Here is a 21,750-nt window from a genome sequence, read left to right as displayed (position 1 = left end):
TGATCATTGCTTTCATGCCACAGCTAGCGCTTTCGATTTGACCAACCTGCCAATCTTTACATAAGATGCTCAATAAGGACACGGTCATAAGGCACTTTACGTGGCAAGCGAGTACAGCGGAAAGGGACAACAGTGAGGGTTCTGTAGAGTCGGGATGAGCACAGGGGAATCCTTTGGAGGAGAAAGCCACGAGTGTGAACTGCCAATGAGGGTAGGAGTAGAACATTGGTGGGGGGGGGTTAGTTTTGGCGCACTGACTGAGTGTGGCAGCAAGACACAGACATTTGGGGGCGCAGGTGCCACCAAGGCATAGTGTATTGCTGGGGAAATAGTGTAGCTGTGTCGGAGCAGATGCCGACAATCTGAATAAGCAAGTCATTGGCGTGAGTGAGTGGCCTGCTGCCGACGGTCAAGCAGCTCAATGTGACTCCAGTCCTTCGAGGAGCTGAATATCGGCATCGATGTGAGTCTGCCACCGAAGCACTTTGGTATTTTTGTGCTGCACTCTGGCAGATTAAGGCGAGCTGTTTAGGCCTCACCCCTCAGTCTCCAAAGTGCCATGCTATGTGCAAATCAGGAGAACATGAAGGGTAGCGGATGTCTAGTAATTTGAGCCTTCTGCCCTCGTCTGAACGGCACAAAGGCAGGCAGACAGACGGACGTACCCACTGCAGAGATTCGAATGTTGGTGACCAGAACTGCTTGATGCAGGAGTTGGGCTGGACCCCCAGAACATTAGAAAAACTGTGATGAGAACAGGCCATTCAGTCCAACAAGCCCATCATCCTGTCCCCCTCCGTTGTCCAAAATAATACCAAGTTGTGACCTGAAGTCCCCTAAAATCCTTGTCTCAACCACACTGCCTGCTAACTTATTCCACGTGTCTGTGGATCTTTGCATGGAGAACAATGTCCAGACATTTCTGTTAAGTTTGCCCTTAGTAAGTTTCCGATCGTGTTAGTGTTGCTTCGTTTCGAACATTGGAGCACAAGATGGCCGCCCCTTTGGCGTCTGCTCTTCTCTGAGGCTATGATGCTGATGTAGGGGGTTGTGGGAGCTCTTCAGGTTCCACCTTGACTCTCTCTGTGATGGCCGTGACTTTTCACTCCTGTTTGCATTTCAGATACTACCTGACGTCCGGTGGAGATGAGGCGAGCACCGCTGTGGACCAGTGGCTGGAGTGGGAGACGCTGGATCTGCAGGTGAGCATGTCCTGAATGTTTGTGTAAATGACAAAGACGTCCGGCGCGAGCGTTGATGAACTGACCGAGCTGTAACGGACCCTGAAAAGGTGGCTCTGCAGGCCTTGGGACTGCTTTAGGCCTATGAGTGTTTTCCTTGTGACCCGCCATATGGGAGTCCCTGGTGTTTGGCGTTTGAGACTTGTAGATTCTGTCCGCACTGTGGCTTTACGTCCAGAGGAATTTTATAAAAAGATTTATTTTACAGTGATCCCCCGCTATATCGCGCTTCGACTTTCGCGGCTTCACTCCATCGCGGATTTTAAATGTAAGCATATCTAAATATATATCACGGATTTTTCGCTGGTTTGCGGATTTCTGCGGACAATGGGTCTTTTAATTTATGGTACACGCTTCCTCAGTTTGTTTGCCCAGTTGATTTCATACAAGGGACGCTATTGGCGGATGGCTTAGAAGCTAGCCAATCAGAGCATGTATTACATATTAACTACAACTCCTCAATGATATACGATATGCTTCCCGCGCTGTGCTTGATTGTTTGCTTTTCTCTGTCTCTCTCATTCTCTCTGCACCTGACGGAGGGGGTGTGAGCAGATGGGCTGTTTGCCTAGAAGATACGCACGCTCCTCTAAGAAATGCCGCTTTATCGCGGTGCTTGGCAACATAAAAGCACGTATTGATTTTTTGATTGTTTGCTTTTCTCTCTCTCTGACATTCTCTGCTCCTGACACACATTCCTTTGAAGAGAAGATATGTTTGCATTCTTTTAATTGTGAGAAAGAACTGTCATCTCTGTCTTGTCATGGAACACAGTTTAAACCTTTGACTAAAGGGTGTTCTTTCATGTCTAGAGGGCTCTAATAATGTGAACAGTGTGGGAGAGTTTCTAAGGGCTTAAAATATATAAAAATAACCATACAAACATATGGTTTCTACTTCACGGATTTTCATCTATCGCTGGGGGGTTCTGGAACGCAACCCCCGCGATCGAGGAGGGATTACTGTATTTAGAAATAACCCGTCATTACAGAGCGCATCTCCATCAAACCAAATAAAATATACAGGCAAGTAGAAGAAGACGACAAGCGCAAAACCCGGCACTCGACCCTCTCACGGCTAGAGAGACCATCTAGAATCCATCCATCCAATCCAATTTTATTTATAAAGCACTTTAAAACAACCAGCACAGGACCAAAGTGCTGTACAATAAATAATTGATAGGTAAAACAACACAACATTCTTGCACATAAATAAGAATAGAATAAAAATGGTATAATACATAAATCAAACAGCCCTGCGATAAAACAATATAAAATGGGATAAAATCGGCTAAAAACAACAAAAGTAAAATGAGCTAAAACGAACTTCTCACAAGGTGTCAAAGGCCAGGGTACAGAGATGGGTTTTTAAAAGAGATTTAAAAACAGACAGAGAAGAGGCCTGTCTAATCTCTAGAGGCAAATCCTTCCATAGCTTGGGAGCTGCTACAGCGAAAGCACGGTGGTCTCCTCTAATGGCGCTTTTCCACTGCATAGTACGGCACAGCACGGTTCAGTACAGCTCATCTTGGTTGGCTCGGTTTGCGTTTCGACTGCAGTTTAGTACCGCTTTAGAGTGGGCGGGATTATTCGCCTGTCGTTATAGTTGCGCCGCCTCTACTGCCGTGACACCGTGGAACTTTTACAACAACACGCAGACAACGACAACACTTTAGCTCGATGACGCGCAAGGGTAAGCATCTAAAAAAAAGCACATCACTAGCTAACTTTTATCACAGTTCCAAAGCATAAAATGAACTTAACTGCCAGTGTAACATTAAAATGCTGATTCTGTATATTACAGATCTTCCACATTTTGCAAAAGTCGCGCAACAGACCATCTGTTTGGACATTTAACCGTGCTTCAGAGTGGTGGGATGTGATTGTTCCCGGTTTTACAAACACTCAGTGGCTGGAGAACTTTCGAATGTCTGAAGAAACATTCATCCACTCATGCAACAAACTGCGTCCAGCGATGGAGAGACGGGACACAAACTTCCGCGTGTGTGTACCTTTAAAGAAAAGAATAGCCAGTGACGCAGTAATGACCATTTTCTCCGGCCAATAAGTGACCAGCAGAGTTTACACGTCACATTTTGGTAACGGTTCGGCGCGCTTGGAACCTCGGCTGAGGTGATACTAAAAAAAGGACCAGGTACCAGGTACTGTTCTCAGTGGAAAACCCACCAAAAGTGAGCTGAACTGAACCGTGTCGTGCCGTACTATGCAGTGGAAAAGCGCCATTAGTTTACGCTTGGTCCTCGGTACATTCAGGAGCAGCCGATCAGCTGACCTGAGAGAGCGAGTGGGTGAATAAGGCTGTAGGAGCTCAGAGAGATAGGGTGGGGCAAAGCCATGAAGAGCTTTAAAAGCAAATAAAAGAATTTTTAAAATGGATCCTAAAAGAAACGGGCAACCAGTGAAGTGTAACTAAAACAGGGGAAATGTGCTCAAATTTCTGAGTGCCAGTTAAAAGACGAGCAGCAGCATTTTGGACCCTCTGGAGATGAGTAATCGATGAGGCACTGACTCCTACATAAAGTGCATTACAGTAGTCCAGCCGAGTAGTAACAAAGGCATGGATTACTGTTTCAAAATGGTGCCGGGAAAGAATTGGCTTTATTTTACCAAACTGCCTCAACTGGAAAAAGCTTGATTTAATGACCGACTCAAACTTAAGATCAGCATCCACCTTGACCCCAAGATTTGTGACAATTGGCTTATTGTACTGGGCCAAGGAACTTAAATACACTTTTTAGGGGTCTCAGTGGGGCCACCAAAAACGATCATCTCAGTCTTTTTTTCATTGAATTTTAAGAAATTAAAAGCCATCCAGGCTTTAACATCATCAAGGCACTGAAGTAATGGCTGTACAGAAAATGTGCCTTTTCTCTTTTAGAGGAACATAGATCTGACAGTCATCCGCATAAAAGTGGAACCCAACACCATGTTTTCTAAGTATAAAACCAAGAGAGGAGTGGAAGAGGACACATACAGGGCTGTGGAGTCGGTAGATAAATGCTTTGACTCCGACTCCTCAGTTTCTAAATCTTCCGACTCCTCTGTATGTATATACTATGCTAATGTATTTTCTACATCCATTGAAGGAAAGGAAGGCAACATACATGTCATTTCACCACAGAACTACTGGCTAGGAAGCCAACACTCTACTATAATGCCAGATTAAAGACAAACACAATTGATTGGCGGCCGCGAGATTGCGGGCGTCCACATGGACGGGCAGATCCAGCTTGCCGAAAATCTCGACCACCGCCCCCATCCAAAGTAATGTGATGCCTCTGTCTGCTGCAGTGGCCGTCTCCTCTGTCTGTCAGCCAGCCAGTAGTTTAGTGCATTGTGTCACTCACCGGCCAGCTGATCAGCAGGACGAGCCTCTGCTGGAGACAGGTAGGGAGATCTGTGTTCTCGGCTCCTTCGGCCCCCTTCACTAGCGCATAGCGAAGGGAAACCGACGGAGCTGAGAACACACCATATGATTTTTCAGGCGTTTGACGCGTGATGACTCGTTGAACGGCCGAGAAATCGGCAGTGCATCTGTAAATGTATGGGGGGCTTTAGGCCAGGTTCACAGTTCCCTGTAACAGTGGAACACGACACAATGGAAAGCGGTGCCGCACCTTAGCTGTGCATTACATCCCATATAGTGACGCATACAGTCAATGAAAAGCATGCTTTATGGTTACTTGACATGTTCGTTTTGTGGTAACATTATTCACTGCATGCATTGGGCTTTATTCTTACAGCAGAGAAGTAGTTCATTATGACTGTTTGTGAATTGGGACATTTCAACTTACTTTTTTAATTCCCATTTAAATTTAGTAGGAGTCGGTTAACTTTTTGCCGACTCTGACTCTGACTCCGACTCCAGGTACCCAAAATTGTCTCCGACTCCGACTCCACAGCCCTGGACACATAGTCACCAAGACTGACACAAAAGGTTCGCTCAGCCAAGTAGGACCTGAACCACTCTAGTGCTATACCCTGGATGCCCACCCACTGCTCCAAACGAGAGAGTAAAATGGCATGGTCCACTGTAGCAAACGCAGCAGTCAAATCTAAAAGCACAAGAACAACACAGTCGCCAGAGTCATAGCTAAAAATATATCATTAAAAACTTTTAAAAGGGCTGATTCTGTGCTATGCAAGTGTTTAAAACCAGATTGGAAAACCTCTAAAATATTTTGTTTTTTCCAGAAAGGCCATCAATTGGTTGTGAACTATCTTTTCAAGGATTTTAGAAAGAAAAGGTAGTTTGGAGATAAGCCTATAACTTGCAAGAGCTAAAGGATCTAGAGCCGTTTTTTTAATCCGAGGTTGAACCACTGCATGTTTAAAATCTTTAGGGACCACACCTGATGACAAACTATGATTTGCCAGTTCAAGAACCAGCAGTCCAATTGTGGATAAAACCTCTTTTAAAGAGTCGAGGCGGGACACCATCGTTTGGGGACCCTGCAGGTTTTAAATGACCAACAATCTCCTGTAAAAATGACAATGTCACAGGCTCATGAAGAATGGAGCTTTGGGGAGAACAGAATGGCAGTTAAAATAAAAAAGGGCTGAGTGCAGACCTGGCGGGTTTACTTTGAGGGTACATTAGGGCAGGGGTCGCCAAGTCAACTCCTGGAGGACCACCGTGGCTGCAGGTTTTCATTCTAACCCTTTTCTTAATGAGTGACCAGTTTTTGCAGCTAATTAACTTCTTTTGAACTCCTTTTAAATTGACATCCTCTTGAAGACTCGGACCCCTTAATCGTTTCTTTTTTCCTTAATTAGCAGCCAAACAATATTGAGATACAAAATGAGCTAAAACAACTGGTGTCCAACATACAATATCTGAAAATAAAGAAAGGTGAAGGTATGCTGGAATGCTGATCTGCTCAGGTCCCCAAAACATTTGAACAGTGTGCTCTTAGAAAAGAGAACGTCGACAATTTTGGAAATGTCTGCTAATGCCCCACGAGAGCAGCAACAAGCCACGGAATTAAAGAATTGGTTTAATTAACGACAAGAATCGGTGCCTCATTAAGCAGCAGGTTGCAGGGAAATCGGTTGGCATCTGAGGCCCTGACTTAGTTGGCCTTCTGTTGGCTCCCTCACTTCTCATTGCATTTCTGATTGGGTGCCATTTGAGGAAAGAAATGAAGAAATTCAGGGGAACAAACCTTAAAATTGCAATTGAATTAAAATGAATTCACAAGAAGTTAATTAGCAGCACAAACTGGGCACTCTTTAAAAATAAATAAATAAAGGGTTAGAATGAAAACCTGCAGCCACGAGGGTCCTCCAGGACCAGACTTGGTGACCCCTGCATTAGGGGAGTGAGGTCTCCGGTGTTCTCGGCAGATCCTCTTACAGACGGCCTGATTTGTGTCAATGTGAGAGAACACACAACATGGCTGGAGAGGCTGGACTGGGCCGAGGACAGCGAGCCTTGAAGTGGATTTTAATAGAACTTTTTTACCACTAGAGCAGGGGTCGGGAACCTATGGCTCGCGATCCAGATGTGGCTCTTTTGATGGCTGCATCTGGCTCGCAGACAAATCTTTTATAAAAAAATAACGTTAAAAATATAAAACATTCTTATGTATTTCAATCCATTCATTTCATGTTCATGATTGCGGGTGGCTGGAGCCAATCACAGCTGTCCTCCGGGACAACACCAATTTTTTATTGGATAATGCGTAACGTACACGGGTCGTTGTGAGGTCAGAAAGTAAACTTCCCTCCTTTTAATCAAGTAGTCAGCTAGCTAATTGCAGAAAGCCTTTTTATCGAAGAAGATGGCTAAAAGAAAAAAGATGAGGAGTATCGTACTTTTTCAGCAGGAATGGACAGAGGAATTCGCCTTTGTGGAGAGAGCAGGTTCTGCAGTGTGTCTAATATGCAATGATAAAATTGCATCGATGAAACGGTCAAATACAAAGCGACACTTCGACACACGCCATACTACATTTGCATCGAAATATCCTGCGGGGGACAGCAGGAAGAAAGCATGTCAAGAGCTACTGTGCAGAGTGCAAGCCAGTCGGCAGCAACTCCGTGTTTGGACCCAACAAGGTGACTGGAATTCGGCTAGCTTTGCTGGTGCTTTAGCGATTGTGAGAAACGGAAAGCTATTCACAGAGGGGGAGTATGCCAAAACATTCATGCTTGATGTTGCCAATGAACTTTTTGACGACTTTTCGGATAAAGACAAGATAATCAAATGAATAAAAGACATGCCTCTGTCGGCAAGAACTGTTCACGATCGTACCATCATGATGACAAATCAAATTGAGACAACACAAGTGAAGGACATAAATGCAGCACCATTCTTTCTTTTCTCTCGCTTTGGATGAGTCAACAGACGTAAGCCATTTATCCCAGTTCAGCGTGATTGCAAGGTATGCTGTCGGTGACTCACTACGTGAGGAAAGTCTTGCTGTTTTGCCTATGAAAGGGACAACAAGAGGTGAATATTTATTCAAGTCTTTCACGGAGCTCGCTAAAGAAAAAAATCTACCGATGGATAAACTTATTTCGGTGTGTACTGATGGTGCTCCGTGCATGGTGGGGAAAAACGGAGGATTCGTAGCGCTTCTTCGTGAACATGAAAAGAGACCCATCCTAAGTTTTCACTGCATCCTACATCAGGAGGCGCTTTGTGCTCAGATGTGTGGCAAGCAGCTTGGTGAGGTGATGTCGCTGGTCATTCGGGTGGTCAACTGTATTGTTGCCCGAGCTTTAAATGATCGCCAATTTAAAACATTGCTGGATGAAGTTGGGAATAATTATCCTGGTCTGCTTCTGCAAAGCAATGTGCGTTGTTTGTTGTCAAGAGGGAAGGTGCTCAGCCGTTTCGCGGCTTGTCTGAGCGAAATCCGGACTTTTCTTGTAATGAAAAACGTCGAGCATCCTGAGTTAGCTAACACTGAGTGGCTCCTGAAGTTCTACTATCTCGTGGACACGACTGAACATCTGAACCAGCTCAATGTGAAAATGCAAGGCGTTGGAAATACAGTCTTATCCCTTCAACAAGCAGTGTTTGCATTTGAAAACGAGCTAGAACTCTTCATCGCCGACATTGAAACAGGTTGTCTACTACACTTTGAAAAACTGGGAGAGTTTAAAGATGCATGCACAGCAAGTGACTCTGCTCAACATCTTGATCTTCAGCAGCTAGCGGGCTTCACATCTAATCTCCTGCAGTCATTCAAAGCGCGCTTTGGAGAATTTCGTGAGCGCACTCGTCTTTTTAAGTTCATCACCCATCCACACGAGTGTGCAGTGGACAGCGCTGGTGTCTCCGTCAGAGATTTTGAGCTACAAGCTGCTGACCTGAAGGCCTCAGACATGTGGGTGAATAAGTTCAAGTCACTGAATGAAGATTTGGAAAGACTTGCACGACAGCAAGCAGAGTTGGTGAGCAAACACAAGTGGGGAGAAATGAAAAAACTTCAACCCGCGGACCAGCTGATTGTCAAAACTTGGAATGCGCTTCCCGTCACATACCACACACTGCAGCGTGCGAGTATGGCTGTACTGACAATGTTTGGCTCTACGTATGCATGTGAACAGTCTTTCTCACATCTAAAGAACATTAAGACCAACCTACGATCACGTTTAACGGATGGAAGTCTCAACGTCTGCATGAAGCTTAACCTCATTACGTATCAACCAGACTACAAAGCCATCAGCAAAACCATGCAGCACCAGAAGTCGCATTAATGGTAAGAAGTACTTTATTCATCGTGGGTTAGCAACAGCATAAGAATTCAGAGACTTATTGTACTTTAAAAGTGTTGGTCTTACATAAAATGCACACATTTACTTGTATTTAGTTTTAAACATATTGTATGGCTCTCACGGAATTACATTTTAAAATATGTGGCATTCATGGCTCTCTCAGCCAAAAAGGTTCCCGACCCCTGCACTAGGGGGCTCTTCCCTTCAAACCGCTCACTTTGCTTGCCAACGGCGTACTCGACAGTTCTTAGGTCTGCCGCTTGCTGCAAATCGTGCCGTGCTTTCTGTTAAACACGAATATCAACTCTGTTTTCTTTCGAAAGTATTATCGCTGACAATTCGTCACGTTTCGGTTTATTATCTATGCGAGTGATCTTTCAGATTCATATAGAAATTCAAGAAAACTTCTGTCCGTATTTTTCAGATGAATTTTGTGTAAAGTGCGATACTTTTTAGACGTATGGATTTGTATCCATCATTGGCTGTAGAATTTCTAATACGTCCGATTGTTTAACTCTTTACATTCCATGTTGCATCGCTTCTCCGTGATCGTAAATATACACCTGACCGAGTTGTGGCTTCTTTGAAATTAAACTTGTCGTAGCTTTAATTGTTGCGGGACCACTGCTTGCTAGGACAGACATTTTTAACATGTGTGCCATCCCTTCATCAAGTGGGTGGTTTCAGTGCTGCCCTTTCATCCACATTCTTGGTTGCCCTTCCTGCCCACTCTTAGTCCGGCTCATTATTTATTTTTGGCTGCCCGGATCTCTGAAAGTCTGAATTACTCCTCTGACGTCACTCTGCTTTTTCTCCAGCCTGTTGCCCTGCACGCCCTGCGCCTGGCTGTTCTGCAGGACAAGAAGAGCGAGGCACTGGAAAGTCTCCAGCCGAGCCTGTCCTATATTGAGCGGAGCTTACAGAAGACCGGAAAGACCTTTCTGACATCGGTAAGGCCTCCACCAAGCGTCCTTTACCACTCTGGCCTGCAGTTCTCCTCAGTGCCATCCCTTTTCTCCCCTTTACCACCTGTAGGATGAACCGTCGGCCGCAGATGTCGTTTTGTGGGGGACTCTGTATCCACTTCTCGCTGAGCCCATACTGTTGACCGCTGGTAAGTTGTGGCCCTGTTGGGTGCTTAGGGAGATGAGACAGGCCATGCCATGGACACAAGGGTCTCATCTCCCTGTTCTCCCTGTTTCTTGTCATTTTAGTGGATTTCAAAGCCCTCACTGCCTGGTTTCAGAGAGTGGGTTCCTTTCCAGCTTGCAAGAAAGCATCAGATGGCACATTCAAGGGGCACGGCCTACAGAGTTTAAAGTCATACCTTCAGAGGCAGCCGACAAACTCCACGCAGGCCACTAGAGCGACGACAAACGATCCGACGGTAAAGGTCTCGTGATGACTGTGCCAAGGGCAGTGCCCACTTACGGTCTTTATGTACCCTTACTCTGCCTCTGTGTGCAGGTAGACGATGGTGATGAGCGACTGCTGACCGATGAAGAGATCCAAGCTGCTGTGCAGGCCTGGTCAAAGGGTTTGGCTGCTTGTCCCAAGCCTAGGCAGATCGTCCACCCGATGTGAGTCTCCCCCAGGTGCACCATTTCTTAGTTTGGTTGCTCCTTGGCACTTCTCGACACTGACCCTCTCCATCTTTTCACTTCTTAGTCTTCCTCAGCAGGGGGAGAGGAACGTGCTCATCACAAGTGCCCTGCCGTATGTCAACAATGTGCCTCATCTGGGCAACATCATCGGCTGTGTTCTGAGCGCCGATGTCTTTGCCAGGTAAGTGGGTCCCATGCTCCTCTGCCCCACCGGCCTACTGGGTCTCAAAGTGCTCATCTGCCTGCCTCTTCAGGTTCTGTCGTCTTCGCAACTGGAACACTCTGTTTGTGTGCGGGACGGACGAGTATGGAACGGCAACGGAGACGAAGGCCATGGAGGAAGGTCTCACACCCCAGGAGATCTGTGACAAGTACAATGCCATCCACTCACAGATCTACCGCTGGTTTGGCACTTCCTTTGACTACTTTGGACGGACCACCACAGAGAAGCAGACGGAGTAAGTCCACTCACGGCAGTGTGTCTCTGTTCCTGGTGGCCCCTTCTTACGCCCCTCTCTTGTTTTTAAGGATTGCCCAGGACATCTTTTGGCGGCTCTTGAAGCGAGGCTTCCTATTGGAGGACACAGTGGAGCAGCTCCACTGCCAGCGCTGTGCCAAGTTTCTAGCTGACCGCTTTGTAGAGGGTATCTGTCCATTCTGCAGCTACCCGGAGGCTCGGGGTGACCAGTGTGACAAGTGTGGCAAACTGATCAATGCCGTTGAGCTCAAGGTGCCGTGCAGAAGGGAGCTGGGTGGGGAATGCAGATTTGGGGTCTTGCCTTGGCGCAGATCTGCCTAACCCTGGTGTCTTTCAGAATCCGCAGTGTAAAGTGTGCAAAGAGACCCCGGCAGTGAGGACGTCCAAGCATCTGTTTTTGGATCTGCCCAAGGTGAGTACACGGGGCCACCAGGTTGGCACCTGCCAGGCTTTGATGCCTCTTGCACTAACGCCATCTTTGTCACATGTATAGCTAGAGGGCCGGCTGGAGGAATGGCTGGAAACAACTTTGGAGAAGGGCAACTGGACGCCCAACGCGCGCTTCATTACCCGTTCCTGGATCCGAGATGGGCTGAAGCCTCGTTGCATCACACGGGACTTGAAGTGGGGCACACCGGTGCCACTTGAGGAGTTTGCTAATAAGGTGGGTGTCACTAGGGTCCTTTGGGAAGCCTGTTTCACACGCTTTGACTAGCGTAGCTGGGTAACTGTTTGGCACTTGTGACCCCATAGTGGTGGAGTCGGTCGGGACAGAGTGAAGCTGGAGGTGACCCTGACTGGCAGAGGTCAGTCAGTTAATAAGCCGAACCTTTGTTTCGCTCTTCCACTCTCGATCAGAGCCTTCAGTAATTTGGGTAGCTGCGTCCATCAAACATCCAGGTAGTGTCAGGTAGTGCATCCCCTGCCGAGTCTCACCCCCTACAGGGCATGTAGCTTGGTCATTTGATGGCATTAAATATGAGGTTTGTTAGAAGTAGTGCCCATCGGGGTCAGTGCTGGCCCACCGCTGTTTAATATAATGCCAGAGAAAGAGTTGGGGCACCAGCCTGGTCACCCCGTATCATTCATTTTTAACAAGGAGCAAAATACATGCAATTGATGCGGAGTTGGCTTTGCAGACGTGAGTTCAAAACAGAGCTGTCCCAAGATGGTGGAGCTTCCGGTTTTGGGCCCTTCTTGCAGGAAGAGGCGGGGCCAGGTGGATGGTCACCAGAAATGATGTCAGCGGTGCTCTAGCTGTCAATCATCTGGCCTGCAGCGAAGCGAGAGAGAAAAGTGTTGAGACACAGCGCCATCCTCTGGAGTGGTTGTAGAACTTCAGTCACAGTCTCCCCCCCCATGCACAAAAGGTTTTTTTGTTTTTCTTATTTGCATGTTTTATTGTGAAAGCGTCCATGAAAGGCGGAGCTCTTCCAATTAAAAACCGTGAATGCCATACTTGAGCACAGCAGTGCAAATTGAGATGACGTGCATTTAGGACTGAAGACAGGAAGCTCTTCTTTACGCAGAGAGTTGTGAGAATTTGGAACAAAGAGCCGAGACTTGGAGTTGAAGTGCAAACCTTGACAACCTTTAAAATGAGATGTTGGGGCACTTGAGCAATTGGCTAAACTAACAAGTGACAAATGAACAATGGTGTCCTCGGTCATCTGATTTCTTACGTTCTTGTGTAGCAGCCGGCCTGGGAGGATTACACCCTTGAGTGTCAGCAGGTGGGGTGTGGCCAAATACTTGAGTGGCAGCAGACTGGGTGGGGCCAGAAATCTACAGAGAAATCCTGATGACCTTTAAAGGAGATGAGGGGACAGCTGAGCTACCAGCTAGACCACGGGTGTCGAACTCCAGTCCTGGAGGGCTGCAGTGGCTGCATGGATTTCATTCTAACCATCTTCCTCATTTAGTGACCAGTTTTGGCTGCTAGTTAACTTCTTTTGCCTTGGTTTTAATTAACTTGACTCCGGGTCCTTGGACACAAAACGAGCCACCACGTGACCAGCTCACCTGTGCCCATCACACAATATCTGAAAATAAAGAAAGGTGAAGGTCTTTGTAAGGCTGATCTCTCAGGTCACCAAAACATTTTGCCGGTGTTATTGGGGAAAAAACAGAAAAATCAAACAGTTTTGGAAATGTCAGCAGCGGCAAAATGAGAGCAGCAAAAGGCCATGGAAATAAATAAGGGGTTTAATGAACAGCAAGAATCGGCTTCTCATTAAGAGATTGGTTGGAGTTTGAAATCCCAGTTTAGCTGGTAATCTGTTGGCTCGTTTCACGTCTCATTTCTGTTTGGCTACCATTTAATGAAGAAAGAAGTCAATTCAGAGGACTGAATCCTCCAAAACAGGGCTATTAAAATTAAGGAGTGAATTAGCAGTGAAAACTGCTCGCTGATTAGGAAAAGGGTGAGAATGAAAATCTACAGCCACTGCGGCCCTCCAGGCCTGGAGTTCGACACCCCTGAGCTAGACAAATGGGCTTGATGGACTGAATGCTCTTCTCTGGCTTGTCAAATTTCTAATTTTCTAGCCTACAACACGGTGGCGCAGTGGTAGCGCTGTTGCCTCGCAGTTCAGAGACCCCGGTTCGCTTTCTGAGTCCTCCCTCCCTGCGTGGAGTTTGCATGTCCTCCCCGTGTCTGCGTGGGTTTCCTCCCACAGTCCAAAGACATGCAGGTTAGGTGGATTGGTGATCCTAAATTGTCTCGTGTGTGTGTGCATGTGCGCCCTGCATTGGGCTGGCGCCCTGCCATGAGTTTGTTTCCTGCCTTGCGCCCTGGGGGCTGAGATTGGCTCCAGCAGACCCCCGTGACCCTATATTTAGGATATAACAGGTTGGATAATGGATGGATGGAAATGGTGAGGTTTGAATACACAATGGGCGGTCTGAAAATCGAGAGTCCACCTTTATGAGAAGGATTTAAGAGTCGTAGTGGACTCTAAGCTCTTCTGGACAGTGTTCAGAAGCCATAAAGAAGTCTAACATACTGTCAGGTTATATAGCGCCTTGACGTGTGGAGTACAAGTCACAGGAGGTTCTGCTCAGGCTTTATAACACACTGGTGAGGCCTCATCTGGAGTCCTGTGTGCAGTTTGGGTCTCCATAAAGACATAGCAGCACTGGATAAGATCCAGAGAAGAGCGACGAGGCTGATTGAGGGCTACAGGGGGTGAGTTATGAAGATGAAGAGAGCTGAGCCTTCACAGAGATGAAGAGGAGACCTGACTGAAGTGTTTAAAATGATGAAGGGAAACAGTCCAGTGGATCAGACGGTGACTTTAAAATGAGTTCATCAAGAACACGGGGACACAGTTGGAAACTTGTGAAGTATAAATGTCACACACGCATTATGAAGTTTTTCTTTACACAAAGAACGACAGACTCTTGGAATAAGCGACCAAGTAGTGTGGTGGACAGTAAGACGTTCGGGACTCTCAAAACTCAACTTGATGTTATTTTAGAAGAATGAAGTGGACAGGAGTAGCGAGCTTTGTTGGGCTGAATGGCCTGTTCTCGTCTCGATTGTTCTAATAAATGTCTGTGTGTCCATCTGATTGCTATGTATCTGTCATTTCAACAGGTGGTGCATCACAAGCATTAGCACTGCTTTTACAAATCCTATACTAAAAAAAAAACCTTCACTCCGATTAATGTGACCCGTAATTACTACCAGACCTGCTCGCAGCGCCAACATGTATGATCGTGCTGTGCCCCTCTGCTTACACTTACTTTCTTCAGGGATACGGATTCTCTGACTTAAACCTCAAAGCCTTACGATATTTCCATACTTCTGACATATCACCTGTGTCCATATATTCAATCTCTATTCGCCTTTTCGTCATTTCTCCGAGTAATATTTTTTTCTTTTTTTGTGCTAATGCAATGTTTGTTTGTTTGTTTACTTTCTTTGTTTTGTCTTTTTTTTTTTTTTTTTTTCTGCTTTCATTTTCTCCAACCTGCTCGGCATGTGTTTGGCCCCCATGTTTTTTAACCTCTTTATGACGTTTTACATTATTTTCTATTCTTTGTCTTTTATTTCTGACCTCACTTTTTTCTGATTTTTTTTTTTCCGTGGTGATTTATTTTCCCTTTTTCAAGTAATAATTTCCATTTGTTTGCACTCCTGCAATCTTTACTCTTTTTTTTTTTCATATTCTTCAATTTTCTCCACATGTGTATCACGTGTGTCCCTTCCGAATTCCACTGCTTTCATAATCTGCGCTGCATGTGTTTTAGTGCCAACGTTTGTGAACGTCTTTATGAAGTTCTACTTTGTCTTCTAATTCTGAGCCCGATTGGATGTGCTTTGTTTCAATCCCACTTGTTCTGAGCTGATTTATTATTTTCCTTATTTTCTGAATTTGCACCTTGATGATTTTTCTCTCTAGCGCTTTTGAGTCTCTTTTCTCTGCACTGCTTTCTTCTTCGCTTAGTCGTCGACGTTTCATTTATAACGTATTGTCCTTCTACACTTTATATGCGCTGAGACCCAGTTTCTGTGTGTGCACAAAGCCTTCGTTTACACGACTGAGTGTTTTGCTGCCCGCTTGTCTTATTTGATATTGATTGCAAGAATCTCATGTTCTGCGTCATCGTGAGACGGTCCTGAGTCAATCTCGGCACAAAATCTCATGTTTAAGGTTTCCGCGAGAAGCTCTGTGGCCAATCTCTTTAGTCTCGCGGGTCTTAAGTGTCTTCCATGATCTCTAGTCTCTCTCTCTCTCTCTCTCTCTCTATATCTATATCTATATCTATATCTATATATAATTATAATATATATAATTTCTATATATACACACACAGGCTCCGCATCCCTGGCTTGCAGGCCATTTATCGGTCAATGAATGTCTCTCTTTAACACAGTGCTCACTATTGGAGGAAGCTCTTCATTCTCGGCCAATAAACTTTGCAGTTCAGATCATGTGGCACTTCCTACTGCTCCAGGTGCTCTACTTCATTATTTCAGTCACTTTATGTATAAAGTTAAGAGTATCTTATGTAGATGTCACCTGGGCTGTATGGGCATTCAGGCTGGGAAGGAAATGGGAAGCAGACCCGGGCAGCCCCTGTAAAAGAAGAGATATCGCTGGTGAGGTTTTACTCCCCCAGCACGGTAAATGGCAGCAGTCCCAGATATCCATGCCCAGTGGGAAGCCAGCAGGGCATGCTGGGAAATGTAGTCTGCTGGGGTCACAGGGTGCCGCAAGAGGGTGTTGCAGGGAAACAAGCTCCCTATAGTGTGACCCGGACGTACTTCCTTCGGGCAATCGCCCTGGCACTGGAGGTACTCCCGGGTGTTTAATAAAAGGGGCCGCACTCCTTGATCCAGGCGAGTCGGAGCTGGGTGGTAGAGAGGCAGCCCTTGACTTGAGGAGGGCAGTGCGCTGGTGAGAGAAATTGTTGCAGAGAGAGGGAAAGCACTGTTTTGCGCTTGTGTAACAATTTTTGGAGGTATTTATAATAAAAACCTTCCTTTTTATTTGCACCCGGGACTGTGCTTGTGTGTTCTTGTCGGGTTTGGGCTGGCTGTCTCCCGGGTTTCCATCACACTTGTTGTTTATTAAAGGAACAATAATACCAGTAGAAGAACACATAAGCCTGGATGTGTATATGTAGTCATTAGAAAAAGTCCGAGATGTCAAAGGTGACTGTTCTTGGGCGGTTTTTTGATCAAGCAAATGGCAAAATGGCGTGAGTTACATCCTCTGACGTTTAGATGAAGCGGTCACACGTGTCTTCGTCTCTTCTGCTGATGTCACCTTTTTTCTCTCCCCATCCATTGGAAATGTTTGAGACGTGTAATATGGGCCTTTATTTGTGATGCGGCTTTGAGATTTGGGCAAATACGCACCTTTGATTGGCCGGCTGTCGGAGTTCTGTTTCCAAATGATGGGATAATCAACACGTCGTACAATTCAGGAAAACGGGATGCTTTGATGTTAAGTTGCCCGTGCAAGTGCCCCGTGTTTAAGTTCAAACTTTGTTTGTTTGTCTTGAGCAAAATATGATGAAAATATAGGCATCTGTTATATAGACGAACAAACTGCAGCCTTGGCACACGAGGACTCCCCTTCTCGGTGCACAGCAGTTGATCTTTATTAAGTGAAGCCTCCTGTGAAGTTCTGAGCGCAGGTTTGGGTCTCCGTATTACAAGAAAAGACACTGCAGCACTAGAGAAAGTCCAGAGAGGAGTGACGAAGCCAATTATGGGGGTCTCGGGTGTGAGGGGCCACTGGGGGAGCTGATGCTTGGAGCAAGCAGACCTTAAGAGGTGGCAGGACGGAGGTTAGCACCACGAATGCCATCTGCTCCCTTACAGTGAGATCTTGGGTTGACCCCACAGGTTGACGCTTACTAAAGGAACGTTCCCCTCAAAAATGTTTTTATCTGTCACTTTTGATCTCCCCTAACTTTGTCATCATGTCAGGTGTTCTACGTTTGGTTTGATGCCCCCATCGGCTATCTGTCCATTACTGCAAACTACACTGACCAGTGGGAAAAGTGGTGGAAGAACCCAGACAAGGTGAGCAGCCCTTTTTGAATTTTACTGCGGGCCACGTGTTGGCGTCCCCTCGCCTCTCATGCCAGTCGTCTGTCTCCGGTCTCGCAGGTGCAGCTCTACAACTTCATGGCCAAAGACAACGTGCCGTTCCACAGTGTTGTGTTCCCCTGCTCTTTGCTCGGGGCCGAGGACAACTACACCTTAGTGAACCACTTAATCGCCACAGGTGAGTACGGCGCGCTGCCCTCCCGTGGAGCCCCCTTCATGTCCTAAATCCCTCTGCTTCTGCCCCCAGAGTACCTCAACTATGAAGATGGCAAGTTCTCCAAGAGCCGTGGGGTGGGCGTCTTTGGAGACATGGCCAAAGACACGGGTATCCCCGCAGATATCTGGCGCTTCTACCTTCTCTTCATTCGCCCTGAGGGGCAGGACAGCGCCTTTTGTTGGAGTGACCTCCTGCTGAAGAACAACTCGGAGCTGCTCAACAACCTGGGCAACTTTGTGAACAGGTACTGAGCCTGCCCGCCTGCCGGAATGAGTCCACGGGCTTCACCTGCTTATAACCTCTGCTCATCTCGCCCCCAGGGCTGGCATGTTTGTATCCAAGTTCTTTGAGGGGCGCGTGCCGACCATGGAGCTGAACCAAGAGGACCAGAGGCTGCTTGCGCTAACGACGTGGGAGCTGCGCCAGTACCTGCAGCTTCTCGAGAAGGTTCGGTGAGTGCACTTTGACTTTACGTAAACGGGCCCTGGCCTGGTCACACGGTCTTGATGGCCTGCTTGTCTTCCAGAATCCGGGATGCTTTAAGGTGCATCCTGAATATCTCTCGCCATGGAAACCAGTACATCCAGCTGAACGAGCCTTGGAAACGGCTGAAGGGGAGTGACACGGACCGGTGAGTGCAGCGTGTGCCAACTTGTATTGGTTTTTAAAGTTTGTGTGACACATCCGGGGGCTCAGGGTGCCACAAGGCCCGGGTGTAGATGATGAAAGGGTTACCCTGCTGCTTCTCTCGCAGTAGTGACACACCAGACCATCAGTCCACTCCACTCCTCTGTTGACTGAGAATTTTTACACATTTAAGCAAGTTGTGGGGAAAAGAAAAGAAAAAAAAAAACGGTTTTTACATTTGCCTCTTGTAACTCTAACAGTTAGTCGTATAAAATTGAGTTCCCTCTCGTGTGATGAATACAAGAGGGCCGATGAATAAGCGAGCAAATGAGCCGAGTGTTGAAGGTGCAGCAGTACCAGCAGGGGACTGTGTGTGTGTGTGCGTGTGCGTGTGTGTGCGTGTGTGTGTGTGTGCGTGCTGCGCGTGTGCGTGTGCGTGCGTGCGTGTGTGTGTGTGTGCGTGTGCGTGCGTGCGTGCAGGACAAAACTGACGAATAAGGCATATAAGACTAATGACTGCAGAGTGAATCGTAGAGCGTATGAGAACATGAGGGCAACCATTAAGAAGGATATCAGAGGCTAAAAGACAGCAGGAGAGGAAAATAGCAGATAAGGCGACAGACGACCCCAAGAGATTCTTTGAGTATTTTAGTAGTAAAACAACAGTTAAGGAGGAGGTGAAGTGCATCAGGAATAGTAAAGGGGAATTAAAAGATAAAGACAGTGAAATAGCAGATGCCCTAAACTTACATTTTTCTGAGGTGTGAGCAAGTGGATAACCTCAGAGCAGTAACAGGGACTACTAAGGAGTTACTGAGGGATTTGGAAATTTATAGAGAGAGAAAAGCTGCTCAGATTAAATAAGATGAAATCAAACAAATCACCAGGACCAGATAATATTAAGGAGGCTAGTGAGTACAGATAGAAACCCTGGACAGGTATTTTTAGGAAGTCACTGCACACTGGAGAGATTCAAAGGACTAGAAAATGGCAAAAATCATCCCATTATATGAAAAGGGTGACAGGGCAGATCAGAGCAACTATAGGCCAGTAAGCTTAACAAGCATCACAGGAAAATTAATGGAAGGAATTATTAAGGATAAGATTGAGCAACACATGACAAGGACAGGAGTTTAACTGAACAGTCAGCATGGGGTCATAAGAGGGTGGTCGTGTTTTACTAACAGGCTGGAATTCTATGAGGAGGAAACAAAAGGAGTGAAGCAGACGAGGTCACTGAACAGGACTGTCAGAGCATCAGATGAGGTGCCACAGCAGAGTTGGGCATCAAACTAAAGTGGGAGTTCAGGGTGATGTTGTTAGATGGGGGCAGAATTGGCTCAGACACAGGAAGCAGAGGGTGATGATGATGATGTGAGGGACCTCATCAGAACTGGCCGATGTTAAGAGTGGTGACCAGCAGGGGTCAGTGCTGGGGCCGCTGCTATTTTTAATATCTATAAATGATTTAGATAGGAATATAAGTAACAAGCTGGTTAAGTTTGCAGATGATACCAAGATATGTGGATTAGCAGATAATTTGGAATCCGTTATATCATTACAGAAGGACTTGGACAGCAGACAAGCTTAGGCAGATTTGTGACAGATGAATTTTAATGTCAGTAAATGTAAAGTATTACTCATATGAAGTAAAAATGTGAGGTGTGAATACACAATGGGGGTCTGAAAATCGAGAGTCCACCTCATGAGAAGGATTTAGGAGTCATAGTGGACTTCAAGCTATCAACTTCCAGACAGTGTTCAGAAGCCATTAAGAAGGCTAACAGACTGTCAGGTTATATAGCGCCTTGATGTGTGGAGTTCAAGTCACAGGAGGTTATGCTCAACCTTTATAATGCACTGGTGAAGCCTCATCTTGAGTACTGTGTGCAGTTTTGGTCTCCAGGCTACAAAAAGGACATAGCAGCACTAGAAAAGGTCCAGAGAAGAGCGACTAGGCTGATTCAGGGCTACCGGGGACGAGTTATGAAGGAAAGATTAAAAGAGCTGAGCCTTTACAGTTTAAGCAAAAGAAGATTAAGAGGAGACCTGACTGAAGTGCCTAAAATTATGAAGGGAATTAGTCCAGTGGATCGAGACTGGTATTTTAAAATGAGCTCATCAAGAACACGGGGACACGGTTGGAAACTTAAGGGTAAATTTCACACAAACATTAGGAAGTTTTTCTTTACACAAAGAACGATAGACACTTGGAATAAGAGACCAGGTAGTGTGGTGGACAGCAAGACATTAGGGACTTGATGATTTTTTTTTTTTTAAGAAATAAGTGGAGAGGACTGGCGAGCTTTGTTGTTCTCGTCTGGAGTGTTCTGATGTTCTGAAGTGTAGACTAACGCTTCACTACGCCGAGGGGGCCATACATCGGTCACAGCCCTTCAGGCAGGGTGGCACAGGGGTTAAGGCTTTGAGGTTGTGGGGTCAAATCCTGAGGCCGACTCCACAGTATGACCCACCTTGGCAAGTCACTTCACCTGACTGATTGCCACCTGCAGAACTAAAGCAAACATAACCAGCGGTACCTCAAATGTTGTAAGTCACTTCAGATAAAAGCGTCAACCAAACAAATGTCTTTGTAGTAAATGGACGGTAGGATCGTCGGCCACGTCCAGAATCCCGCTTCTGTCATGGTATGGAGGTGAATTAATGCCCTGTCATGGGCATGTTTGTACATCTGTGGTGGCACCATTTAATGCTGACGGGCAGAAGTGCATTTTGGAGCCACTATGCTGCCAGCTGGCCGCGTCTCTGCCAAACGCCCATCTTAGGCCCAGCACCACACTGTAGAAAATCGGGCACATCGAGTGTGCACCCTCTACTCTCATGTTAATAAACTCCACGTGGGACCCCCCCTCATCCACCACCATAGGGGTCCGTGAGTAAAACTGGTGCCCAAGTTAAAAAGGCTGGAGACGATGGCCGATCACATTCAGACACAGTGCCAGCCTGCAGTCCCAACGTGACCGCAATGAGTGAACGATTTACTGACCGTTAATTAAAGGAAAGCTGGTGTAACAAGGTGGCAAACTGGCACACACACTCCTGTGCCCACTTTTTTTGGAACACATAGCAGTCGTCACACTTGCAGCGAGTGTATATTCACTACAATCAGCAAAGGTGGCTCATCCACAACCTGGCGCTTTCTGCTTTTATTGACAACTCTTGGCAGTGGCCCTGTGGCACACACAAGGGACAAGTTTCATAGGTTTGGTTGATCTTGTGTTTTCTGTCATCTGTTAACAAACCTGA

The 21,750-nt window shown here is 46.4% G+C and overlaps 1 protein-coding gene across 1 annotated transcript in view; it reads left to right on the top strand.

Annotated features, from left to right (window-relative positions):
• Positions 1 to 21,750, top strand: part of mars1 (methionyl-tRNA synthetase 1) — a 37,390-nt gene that overhangs the window by 14,319 nt on the left and 1,321 nt on the right. Inside the window, exons 3-17 of the mRNA XM_039746538.1 lie at positions 1,124 to 1,202; positions 9,808 to 9,939; positions 10,025 to 10,103; positions 10,204 to 10,376; positions 10,457 to 10,569; positions 10,658 to 10,774; positions 10,848 to 11,051; positions 11,122 to 11,323; positions 11,409 to 11,483; positions 11,565 to 11,735; positions 17,517 to 17,612; positions 17,700 to 17,817; positions 17,887 to 18,100; positions 18,177 to 18,308; positions 18,383 to 18,487. Coding sequence (XP_039602472.1) covers positions 1,124 to 1,202; positions 9,808 to 9,939; positions 10,025 to 10,103; positions 10,204 to 10,376; positions 10,457 to 10,569; positions 10,658 to 10,774; positions 10,848 to 11,051; positions 11,122 to 11,323; positions 11,409 to 11,483; positions 11,565 to 11,735; positions 17,517 to 17,612; positions 17,700 to 17,817; positions 17,887 to 18,100; positions 18,177 to 18,308; positions 18,383 to 18,487 — 2,010 coding nt within the window. The remainder of the gene's footprint in view (positions 1 to 1,123; positions 1,203 to 9,807; positions 9,940 to 10,024; positions 10,104 to 10,203; positions 10,377 to 10,456; positions 10,570 to 10,657; positions 10,775 to 10,847; positions 11,052 to 11,121; positions 11,324 to 11,408; positions 11,484 to 11,564; positions 11,736 to 17,516; positions 17,613 to 17,699; positions 17,818 to 17,886; positions 18,101 to 18,176; positions 18,309 to 18,382; positions 18,488 to 21,750) is intronic.

This window comes from Polypterus senegalus, chromosome 3, assembly GCF_016835505.1.
Source record: "Polypterus senegalus isolate Bchr_013 chromosome 3, ASM1683550v1, whole genome shotgun sequence".
NCBI classification, from domain to species: Eukaryota; Metazoa; Chordata; class Cladistia; order Polypteriformes; family Polypteridae; genus Polypterus; species Polypterus senegalus.
Note: the sequence above shows the minus strand (reverse complement) of the source record. Positions and strands in the feature narration are given on the sequence as shown.